This window comes from Nematolebias whitei, chromosome 6, assembly GCF_014905685.2.
Source record: "Nematolebias whitei isolate Nwh7 chromosome 6, NemWhi1, whole genome shotgun sequence".
Lineage (NCBI taxonomy): Eukaryota > Metazoa > Chordata > Actinopteri > Cyprinodontiformes > Rivulidae > Nematolebias > Nematolebias whitei.
In genome coordinates, this window is record NC_056503.1 from 39,148,140 (window position 1) to 39,160,436 (window position 12,297).

The following is a 12,297-nucleotide window of genomic DNA, read 5'->3' on the forward strand; positions in this document are numbered from 1 at the left end:
TTGTTTTTCAATTTGTTACGATTTCACCGATTTGAATGTTATCACCGATTAATTGGATGTTATCAGTTGTTATCAACCCCACAGGTTTCCTTCAGACTGTTCCTCCTGTACCTCCTAGCGAGCCCAATAGGTTGTTATCACATATTTATAAGGTTAGGGTTAGGGTTATATTTGAACATAATTATAGTACTTTACATATTGCTGTACTGAACATGAATTGATCAGAATATCGCTCATTTAAATAAAAAAAAACTCATATCCTCTCTTAAGTAAATTATTTTTAGATACCGAATTAAAGCCTTATGACTGTTGAATTTGGAATTCATTTGAAGTAAATATTTCCTTTCCAGCTTAAAAGTAGTAGGTAAATTGTAAATAACGGTTTTTAATACAGCTAACAATAAACAACTTCCGCTTTCACATGCGCACAAAGCTGCATATGATCAGCGATAAGAACTTACCTTTAAACCTACTAGGAGGTACAGGAGGGACAGTCTGAATGAAACCTATGGGGATGATAACAACTGATAACGGCCATTTAATGGGCTGATAACATTCGAAACAGCTGACGATTTTTGTTACGTAGAATAGTTGCTTCTACATTTTCCAGATCCAAAGGGATTAAAGAGAAAGAAAATATATTTAATTAGTGCATGATGTTGTGAACATTTATTTTCCCATTTAACTGAACTGGTTTGCCATTTGGCCCTTCCATCTGCTTTCCCCTGGATTTGCTAGAACAGAGGTAGTACAGAGAATACAAGGCAGTGACAGCTGCCGGCGATAGACTCTGTTTAAATACGTGATAGTTGGAGGAAGAGATTTAGAGGTTACTGGAGGGAAACAGTTGGACACAAATTTATTTTTAATCAAATCTCTTCCCAACCTCCTCCTTCAGCTTGGAGATAGAGGCACCTACACCTGCATCGCCTCCACTCCCAGTGGAGAGGCCTCGTGGAAAGCCTTTTTAGAAGTCCAAGGTAAAACTAGTTTAATGTAAAGCTCAGTAGTCAGAGTTTTGTTCAAAAAATCAGTTTTATTTGTTTTAAATGGTGTTTTGTTTTAATAGTATTTATTTGAACCAATAAAATATCTGGTAACGTGAGAGATACAGATATTTCTCATGCGTTTTTATTTTCTTTTTTGCACATAGAATTTGGAGCCCCAGTCCAACCCAACAGGCCCACTGACCCGAACCTAATCCCCAGCGCTCCTTTGAAACCTGAGGTTACAGATGTGACCCGTACCTCCATCACGCTGTCCTGGAAACCCAACCTTAATTCTGGAGCCACTCCCACCTCATATATCATTGAGGCCTTCAGGTAAATCAAATCAGCTAATAGACCAATTATTGGTCTTAGTCAAATTTTGTTTCAGTTAATTTATTTTTGTTGTGTTGTTTGCAGTCATGCATCAGGGAGCAGCTGGCAGACCTTGGCAGAGCATGTGAAAACTGAGTCATTTGTACTGAAGGGCCTCAAGCCCAGTGCAGTCTACCTCTTCTTAGTGCGTGCAGCCAATGCCTATGGACTTAGTGATCCCAGTCCTGTCTCTGATGCTGTGAAGACACAAGGTGAGAACTGCCTTTTTACTCATGCATATGCATTATTTAGTAGAAGCTTCTTCACTTTTTTCATCGTTGTGTTGTTTTATACAGATATCCCTCCCACCAGTCAAGGTGTGGACCACCGGCAGGTCCAAAGAGAACTGGGAGAGGTGGTCATCCATCTACATAACCCCACCATTCTTTCATCCTCATCTGTCAGGGTGCAGTGGACAGTGAGTATGATATTTGTTTGCCCCTGGAATGCCTTATTATTAGCTGGTTTCCATAAAGCATTTGGCATATGGATAGATTTGGGATTTGGGCAGAGCAGCTTCAAAGTAAAATGCTTATTGTCAAACTGTCAAACCACTAAAATATTCAAATATGTTAACAATCAAACACCCTGCAATGGTTGGACACAATAAAAAAAACATTTTGACAGTGTTCCAAGCGCCCATTTAAAATATGCCTGAAGTTTTTGTTTTGCCAAAAGCGAACAAACAAAAAGAATCTGCAACTTTTTTCCACAAGACTGAGCTACATTCACACTGAAGGCAAATGAGGCCCGAATCTGATTTTTTTTTTGCCCCTATGCAACCCATATCAGAATTTTTCATGACAGCCTGAATGTGACAAATCTGATTGTTTCCAATCTGACCCAGGTCTTTTTCATATGTGGTATTGAATCAGACGCATATTTGATATTTTTCAAACAGCTGCAGTCCGAGTCATCGTGTCGCGTTTCATCTGACTCTTACATCAGTGAGGGGTAAACGGATCGATCCAAGTATTGATAATAATGACACCAATCTCTTGCAGTTTAAATCTTGGAACAAACATCTTTAGCTATAGAACAAAAGTTCAGTTGCTTCATCTTTGTTCTTTTAATTCCCCATGTCCTGGATGACTGAGAATCTATGGCAACATGCTAATGTTATTGTCAGACCGTATTGATGCTAACATGTCGAGACTGATACTTTAGTTTGTGTTTGCATTAAGTACTTTGCTCCCACTCCAAAAATGCAATGCTGTGCTGGAGGAGCCATCAAGAGGCAAGATGAAATGTAAACATGCATGTCAGATAATTTATTTGTTTCTGATTGCACAACTTCAGAATCACCCATGCTAACATATGTAGCATCCGTATTTAGTGTGACGCCGTGTTTTCTTCTGCGTATGCGGGTTGCCTCAGAACTGTAAACGATTCACTCTAGGTGTGTCCAACTCAGTTACCAAAAGGAGACAAATTTTTAAAACTTTTTCCGAGGCACGGGCCACTTTCAGATGATACATTAACTCGAGTCTGATACCTGATATCTTCTCTTGGTTGGAAGTTCATGAACAAGAGTTTGATCTGTCTCACTTGATGTTCTGTTACTCTTTCCATATCAGTATCAATAATGACATAATGATCCACCCTTCTTTCTGGCTTCAAATTTAGCCAGCTGGTAAAAGAAGTCTATACTAAATAATGTATTTATCATTTTTTTTAAAGAAATCAATTAAAAGACATACAATATTTTACATGTACATTATCATCTTGTGGGACCAGATTTGGCCCGCGGCTCTTGAATTTGATATATGTGCGAGTATAATAGAGGTCGCATTTATTATTACTGACAATGTGAAGGACAACTTAAACAAAGTAGATCTGAGCAAAAAAAAAGTTGGAACTGAGCATTAAGACCTGCAGTATGAATGTAGCTTTAGAGGTAGACTTCAGAGCCTGACTTACTTCAGGCTGCCATTGAGTACAATACAACATGGAATGGGAGTCTGGGCCCTCACAGATTGAAAACATTTGATGACTTTTAAAACAATACAACTGAGATGGGGAAAAAAAAAAAAAAACGTCCTGCTCATGCTCTTAGGTGGAAATGGCTTACAGATGTTAAACCGAGGTGGTGAAGTACATATGGGAGCTCATAGTGGTTATTTCTATGCTGCAAACTAAACATGAGGTACTAATGCTCTCCTATAATTGTTTTGAATAACGTACATGTTAGAATACTAAAGATCATTTTTCTACAGCTCCCATAGTAGTTGTCTGTAGGATGAATCACTGAAGGGTAAAACATTTTCAGTGCTCCCTTTTGTTAAAAGGCCACCCCCTACATTCCCAGGTATTATGAAGTGCCACAGTGAGTGATAAATGGGGGATGTGGAAATGTGGAAAGGATACTGACATGTCAAAACTGATTTAAAACATTACTTCCCAGTTACTGTGTCTTACTGGAATGTTCCAGAAAAGCACATGACACGAGCGGGAACTGACATTTTAGTAAAGTGGCACCGTTTTCTCATTTTATGGCGTTAAATTTATTCCCAATGTGGTTTTTCTTGGTTTGACATTGTCCTTTGTTTTGTGGTTAATGGTTGCAGTTTTCTAGCTAATGAAGACCACCTGACCTGGCAGCAAATTTTATGGCGAAAGAATAAAGAAATCACTAAAATCTTTACAAGCCTGTGCTGCTTGCCTTCCAAAGAGATTTGTAGGGATATTAAAGAATTGGTTAGCAGTTATTTTCATACAAAAAATGCTGCCTCGCACAGCAACATTAATTATTCATTGATTAAACTCACCAATAAAACAACATTAATTCCTTATCCCTTCCACATTTCTTGTTTGCTAGATCAAATGCAGTTTAACTTAGTGTAGTGTCAAAATTTTGTACTCCCTGTAAATATCCACAATTCCCTGATTCCTCTGTCCTGACTTCAGCAGTCATTGGAGAGCAGGACAGGATGAGACAGACTGTTCTGGGAGTATGGGCCCTATTTAACCAGCTCCAGACTTGGAGGAACCTTTGGCCAATGACCTCATAGTGTGGTTTGCACAAATCACTGCTGTTCCAAATGGCGCATAGATTCAGAGTCAAAGGGAAAGATGTAAATGTGGATGGATAAACAGATGGGTGATGTGATGTATTAGCACCCCATTCCATCCAATGTCTGGTGTGTCAGCCACCCAAATCTTTATTTGCCTTGGGATGCTACACTAAATAACTTATTTTGCATCCTTTTTAACCGTGAATTGTAAAATGCACGATTAACTCGCACTGACTCCTTCTTTCTTTGCGCTCCTGTGCCATTCACTAGGTGGAGCAACAATCACAGTACATCCAGGGCTACAAGGTGATGTACAGGCCCTCACCAGAGGGGCAACAGAGGAGTGAGTGGGCTGTGTTTGAGGTGCGGACCCCTGGAGAGGACACCACTATTGTGACGCAGCTTCGGAAGGGCGTCACGTATGACTTCAAAGTCCGCCCTTTCTTCAACGAGTTCCAGGGAACAGACAGCGATGTTAAAATTGGCAAGACGCTAGACGAAGGTGGGGTTTGTGGGTGAATGAACCTGGATGTCTGGATGCGAGTGCTCTTTGGTGCTTCCATGTGTGCATGCATATTTTTATGTGTGCAAAAGCATTATTTTATCTGCACAGCTTGCGTGTGTAAAACCATATAACAGCTGTTCATGGCTGGCAGTGAAGGCAGGGTGGTGGTGGGGTTATATCATGTTGAAATGTGGTGTACTCAAAGCACGCCTGCATATAGAAAGCCATACAGAACACCCCAGTGCATGTGTTGTACTAATTGTTCATAGGGTGTGGTTGTTGCAGTCCCTTGAGGTTTGGTTAAAACCCAACTGCAAATTTTAATTTGCTGACAACAGTTCAAGAGAAGCGTGAGTGTTGAGTGTTTACAAGAGCGTGTATGTGTTTGTGTGTGTCACATGTGTAGGAGGGTTTTGATTCTTTCCCGCTTTCCCTGCCTTTGTACCGACTCTTGTTAATAATTGTTTTTAGAGGTATAAATTCACTTGTTTATCTCATTAGCACATGTATTTTATTAAACTCTTTTTTTTTTTGTTACATTACCATTTGACCACACATTCCCATCCACGCACAACCATGTACTCCATTTTAATACCTTCCTTTCTGTTTAGAGTTACGAGTTATTTGCTTTCATATACCTACAAAAGCACTTCCGTGCTACCTCCATTTTCAAATGAAAGCATTATAATTTTCTTGATTAGTCATTTGTTCTCACATCGGTCTTAGTCTCACACAAAGGTAAACCCTGACAGCTAAATTCCACTTTGAAAATACAAAAAAATGTATCGTGCACAAACGTGTTTTGGTTTTTCTTTGTCTAACCCTACCAGCCCCCAGTGCCCCTCCTCGTAAGGTTACAGTGACAGAGAGTGGGGACAATGGGACTGCCATCGTCGTCTCCTGGCAACCCCCTCCAGAAGAGGAGCAGAATGGGGTGGTCCAGGAGTACAAGGTAACAAAAAATACAGGAAGCAGTCCTTTCAGGTCTGAGCACAGGGATTTGTTCAGTTCTAACATAACAGAAACACAAACATGGTTGAAGACTGAGCAGACAAAAGAGAAACAGACAATGCACAGACATGGAAAGGTAATGAATTCCTAGTTGAGGCGTACCTTTGTGTACCCATTGGTTCTACTCTTATGTGTGCTGAGACTCAGACACACAGAAAGAAGTCATTCCAGGAAGCTAGTGGGAACAGTTGGAAAACATTGCCATCTTGTGGAAATGGCAAATTCACACAGCTTCTTTCAGACGGTTGCCCTGAATCTATACATTGTTGTCTGTTTGCATTTAGTTATTTGATTGTAACTATAAATCAAATATGGTTGAGTTTCTGTTACTCCAGATATGTGTTTTATGTGCTGCTAAAGAAATTTAAAAAATGACTCATATCAAGATTCTGAAAACCAATGACTGTGTTATGGCCATTCCTGTAAATGCAGGAAGTGATTAGTGTAGAACAATTTGTAAAGAAATAACGGACTAACAATGAAGGGAAATGTCTTTGCCAAATAAAATGTATTTTTAGTGTTCTGAAGTGTGATACTATGTTCTCCCTTCTATAGCATGTCTCTAAGGCTTCAACCCTACCCCATTATGTGATAACAGTGATACAAGCTGGTCTTTATGGAATCACAGTGGACAATAATGTCCTCTTGAAAACTTAATCCTCTATTTTAATAAGAGAGTTATTTTAAATCATAGAGACTATGTGAGCAGTGGAATGGGAAATATAGCAGAGCCTGTGAGAAAGTTTATCCTGTTAATTTTCCAGGTAAATGTTTTCTGGTGATAAACTTTAGAGTAATTTCATGGTTTTTAAATCCAGTTTTGAGATTGAACCCAGTAACAAGTGGTTTTACCACTCCTGTGACAGACAGAAAGTACAAAGTCTGTGGTTCCATAGCACATACACACACATACACATGTGCACACACACATACAAATGTATATTTAATACACAGCAAGGAATGTGAGTTTTTTAACACAATTAAGTGGTGGAACCAGGTGAAGGGTGAAGAAAGCAGAATGTCAGACGCTGCTTTAATGGAAGTCTTCAGGCCTTGTGCTGAGCTGAATGCATTCTTAAATGTGTGACCCTGGTTTGAGTATGCTTATAAGAACACCCCTTTTCTGCAAGTGACAGCTCTTAGTTTGCTTTGGAATTAAGTTATGGGTGGTATATGCCAATCCTTATTTGTTTTCCATTGCTTTGAGGCTACTCAGACTTGTTATGGCTACCTCAGATAAACTGCCTGGTGTTAAAGGTGGTCATTTCAACAAAGTCACATTAAGAATGTTTTCTTACTATGTAACACAATACCCAGTGCATGCTAAAATGATGACAGCATCTAAAGCAAATGTTGTCACAGAAACGGCTTCACTTTACTCTTTACGCTTGTCTGTTATGTCAGATTTGGTGCTTGGGGAATGAGAGCAGGTATCACATTAACCGAACAGTTGGTGGCTCTACGTTATCCATGCTGATACCAAGTCTGATCCCTGGCATCCGCTACAGCGTGGAGGTAGCAGCCAGCACCAGTGCTGGTCCTGGGGTCAAGAGTGAAATCACCTACTTTCAGCTCGGTGAGTAGAAACAACCGTTTTATTCATTCAGTCTCCCCGTTCTTACTGAAAACATTGTTCACAGCTAGTCCTTCCAAATGAATGAAGCCTAATAACTTCACAAATAATTATAGCATTAACCTGTCCATCTCAGATAAAAAAGCTTTCATTATAACGACCTTCTGCCAAGTAAACAGACATTTATGTAATTCCCTTCTTTCTAGTAGATGTGTTCAAGCCCCTGCTTGCTTTTCTTTTTATTATCAACAGCAATCTTTCAAACTATAATTTCCGTTGATTGCTGTTATGCAAACATCATGAAACTTGCCACAGAGAAGCGTGATGACTTTGAATGACAACAGGGGGTTTACAGTTTTTTTTTTTGTTGCTACAATAGCTCGTACTGTGATCAGCACAGGTACATTCAATTCCTGCGTGCCAGAGCTGTGTAGCCGAGTGCCGCACCCTTCCTCATTTTCTATTCAAAGACACAATGTTGTCTGCTGCTGCTTTGCTTCAGACAACAAAAACCATGTTAGCGCTGTGACAAACAAATTCTCTCCTGCAACAAACCTGGTTCTTTACTGTACTCCATGCTAAGGTTTTCATCTTTGTTTCCAAAATGGACAAATACTTTTGAGTTTTTTAATCTTCAAAATCTGTGTGCTGGCTTGGCTTCATTTGCATTGGAAAGCCCACAAAAAGCAGGATGAGGAGGAGAGCAAAAACCGGCTCCGTCCTGTTTTAAATGTGTGATCGAGTGGGCTGGGATTGGAATGAAGAAGCATTTCCTGTGACTGAAACAATTTATCTCACTTGAAGAGTTCCTGTGGTGATTGTTGCCATGTTCCAACATCGGAGCGGAACAATGCGCCTCGGGGACCAGCGCTTCAACCAAATGCATTTGTCACACTCGGAGTTGGTATGCGTCATCCTAGCCTAGATACCTGTACGGTCCCTCGTGGGCTGCTTAGTCACATTGGTATGCTCCGATCCCTCGGCCAGGCAGAGAGAAAAACAAAAAGACATGAATGGGTCAAGGCAGGGAGCTTATGGCTTGTGTTTCAAGCCTGCCTCAGATACCTCTGAAGTCTGGCCTTTTCACTAATGGTTGTCAGGGTGGCTTCTGGGTAATACCAGATGGCTAGGCCTCAGACTGACGAAGCCTCTTGGATGAGGGGCGAAACGTTTCTTTTTTAACAAAAAAAACGAAGTCCAGATGACATGATTCAACCTTTTTTGTTGTTATATACCTGGATGACTGAGAAAACAAACTTTGTGTATCTGTAGTTACATTCTAGATATTTAAAAATGAGTATTGACTAATAACAACTACATTTTGACTATCCAGATTACTAATTTAAGATATGTGTCTTTACATTCTGACTAGTCAGAATAACAGTTCAAGATTACTTAAAAGGAATTTTGACTAGTCAAATGTAATTCAAGATATCTGATATGATGTCACCTGATTCATCATTTGAAGGGTCAAACATCCGTAATTACAATTCAAGATGTCTCAAACGTAATTATGACTAGTCAAAATGAAATTTTTAGATATCTTGAATTAAGAAATTACGCATAGCCCCCCCCCCCCCCAGCTGCCACTTAGCTGTTCAAACAGTTGCCTGCAGAACTTGACGTCAGAAAAATCTTCTTGTTGCAAACAATAAATCATACATGTTTTTTTTTTATTCATGTCGAACACGAGCTGCCGCGCTAACAGTCGTATTAAAACTCGAGCGTTTGTGTTGGACTAGCTTGACAATGCGGACAATAAGGCTAAAATTCCTTATGATTGTTCCGCCAAAATGCTACGTAAATCTGTGACATTTTGACTAGTCAAAATAATTATTATAGATTTCTTCAACATCATTCTGACTTGTCAAAATGTTAATTCAAGATATCTTAAATATAAAAGCCATCTACATGAAAAAATATTCAAGATATCTTGAATTCATTTGGAGATATCTTAAAAAAAGAATCTTGACTTGTCGTAAGTACAGTTCTAGATATCTCTAAATTAGTTTTGCCTAGTCGTTATTTGCTGTCAAGATATCTGCAATTTAATTTGTGCTAAATCCTTATATGTGATATCTAAATATACATTTAAGATATCTTGAATAATGATGTAATTTGAGATATATTTAATTGTAATTATGACTAGTCAAAATTAAAAGCAAGATATCTTGAACGCAAATAATGACAAGTCAAAATTAACTTAGAGATATCTAGAACTGTACTTCTGACTAGTCAAAATTCATTTTAAGATATCTTGAATTGAAGCCTCCATACATTTTAATAGTAAATCAGACATTAGTATGTTGACTAGTCAAAATATAATTAAAGATCTTAAATAACTAATATGTCTAGTCATAAATCAATTTCAGATATCTGGTATGTAAGTGTGGTGAATCCGAATTTATGTTAAAATGGCTTGCCATAGAGAGCTGGCTTCTTTAGGAGAAATGTTGTGGTTTTGAGGTATGACAGAGAAGAATAGCTACAACTTGAAAGACTTGAGAAAAAAAGACAACGTAACAAGGACATTAAAAAATCCAAAATGGCAGAGGGTGGAGCAAGTCAGAGAAGTCTTTCATGTATGAGGCATGAGGGAGAAGCGTAGACAGATGAGAGAACCAGATCAAGAGCATGTTGCTATAAGCAGCTGCACAGACAACATCTGCACAGTGCATTTCACGGCAAAGGCAGCTTCAAGGCATTCACGCCTCGGCTTTTCAGTTTGCTAATTATTGTGGTGTCTGTATTTGAGGGTAATCTCTCTGGATTTATTTGTACGTTTAGGAAACCAGCATTGCTTGGTGTAAATGATGCCTCACAGTGTTTTTATTTTTTATTTTTATCTGTTTTCATCAGCCTGCTCTGTTGCAGAGGCTCTGTTTGGTTGCTTTTGTCTGTTCACCTGCCATTGTTGACTGGGATTTGTGATGAAAGCCGTCTGAATTATACAAACAGCTCCATTTTGCCAATTCAGTCTCATACTCGCCTGCTAAGATGAAAAAATCTTAAAGTAGTATTTATTCTGGTTTCCTCTCCTCAGTTTAAAATATCAGCCACTGAATATGTCCTTTCTGTTACTTCCACTGTTTTCAAAGCAGGTCACCTTCCTTCTCGTTTCAGGATCAAAAACACGTTTTTATGTATTTTCTTTTTCACGTCTCTTCTAATCTCTTCCCACACGTAGATTCGTCTGGGCGAATGACCGACACCATGAGCCAGGAGAACCCTTTGTCTCAGCAGATTTCCGACGTGGTCAAGCAACCTGCTTTTATAGCTGGAATCGGAGCTGCGTGTTGGATCATCCTGATGGTCTTCAGTATCTGGTTATACAGACACAGAAAGAAGAGGAATGGCTTGTCCAGCAGCTATGCAGGCATACGCAAAGGTAGAAGCACGAGTACAAAAGAACCAATTTAGAACATTTCTCACTTTTTTCTGACAGTATACGTTTAAATATTTAAATGTGGTGTTGTACTTTAGTTTTTTTTATTTATCTCAAACGCTGCCAACTCACTTTTTATCATCCCGCATAGACTGATTTTATTTTTATTGTAGAACACCTGATGTAACATCTAACGTACTCTTTTTAAGAAGCAATGGGAGCTCCTGCTGAGAGTGCAACGTGAAAGCGTCTTTTATTTCAGTCTTGTCTTGCTCGTTCTGTGAGGGTGTGGAGGGTGTTTTCAGTCAAGTACATGTTGATGTCCAACAGTTCCTATCTCTACTCCCTTTAGACTGTGCAGGGAAAAACTGAATGTTTTGCCACAATCCTTGGTTATCAAGGACAAGCTGACATTTTCACATGCGTAAAGTTTCCTCGTTTCTTTAGAGAAAGGCCTTGAGATATGAAGGAGTTGGACATTTAGCAACAGATTCCTGCTGATCACTGTATGCTTTGAATGTCTAAGATGGTTCAAATGTGTTTAGGATGCATGTCAAGCCCAGAGAAGTAGCCAGACGGTAACACAATGGCTCTTTACCTGACTTAGGCTAAAGTGACATGCCCAACCTCTGTCTACAACAGCTATAAGTATAAAAAGCAGCCATCAACCTTACTCGCTAAGTCTCATTTAAGTGTTAGCTGGGCTAATGTGTGGCCTTGGGCTGTGCAGCTGCTGCTCTGAGCACTACCTGCTCCATTCTCGTTCCTTGGCTCAGGTTTAGCACTGACTGCCAGGGTTAGAGGAGATCCACCTTTCATTCTCGACGCACAATGGACTGATTTAGCTGTTAATCCGCGGCTGCCGAACAGAAAACACAAGCTACCCATGTCCTGCATCTGCTGCAGCCACGGCTGATGGAAGATGTCAAGCAAGAGACACCCCAACAAAGACTCCTTAAACTTCCATGCAGATTTTGAAATACTTGTCTGTAATTGTTCGAACTGTTGTTTTTCTTATGTATTGTATTAAAGAATGCTGTAATGACCTGTGGTTAGGCATGAGAGGGGAATGACATGCAGAATAAGGTTACCCTTTGTCCCTCTGTGATTCTATATGTTGATGTTTGCTCAGATAAGAAAAAAAAGAGCTCTTGAGGGAGCAGTAGGCAGGCGTGCACCCCTCATCCTCCTCCTCTGTGTGCACCCAGACCACAAAAAGGCCACAGTCTTTGTTAGATCTAGTAACCAAGAATGTTTTCAAAGAGTATAATTGCAACCACATGAATCAACATTCTGCTGTCAAGGTGAAAGAGGTTGCATCGGGGCTTGTGTGTCTACTGTATGCTGGTGTTATTTGTAACAGCTAACACCCAAAATATGATGTATTTTCCTTTCAACTTCAGAAAGATTCAAATAGCTTCTGTTTTTAGTAACAACAAAGGCAATGG

At 39.5% G+C, this 12,297-nt stretch overlaps 1 protein-coding gene across 3 annotated transcripts in view; it reads left to right on the plus strand.

The window, feature by feature from the left end:
• Window positions 1–12,297, plus strand: part of robo1 (roundabout, axon guidance receptor, homolog 1 (Drosophila)) — a 277,150-nt gene that overhangs the window by 245,998 nt on the left and 18,855 nt on the right. For all 3 annotated transcript variants that reach the window (XM_037677598.1, XM_037677596.1, XM_037677597.1), the window contains 8 exons: window positions 899–980; window positions 1,154–1,322; window positions 1,407–1,573; window positions 1,658–1,779; window positions 4,646–4,877; window positions 5,711–5,832; window positions 7,296–7,467; window positions 10,652–10,852. In XM_037677598.1, the coding sequence (XP_037533526.1) occupies window positions 899–980; window positions 1,154–1,322; window positions 1,407–1,573; window positions 1,658–1,779; window positions 4,646–4,877; window positions 5,711–5,832; window positions 7,296–7,467; window positions 10,652–10,852 (1,267 nt within the window). The remainder of the gene's footprint in view (window positions 1–898; window positions 981–1,153; window positions 1,323–1,406; window positions 1,574–1,657; window positions 1,780–4,645; window positions 4,878–5,710; window positions 5,833–7,295; window positions 7,468–10,651; window positions 10,853–12,297) is intronic.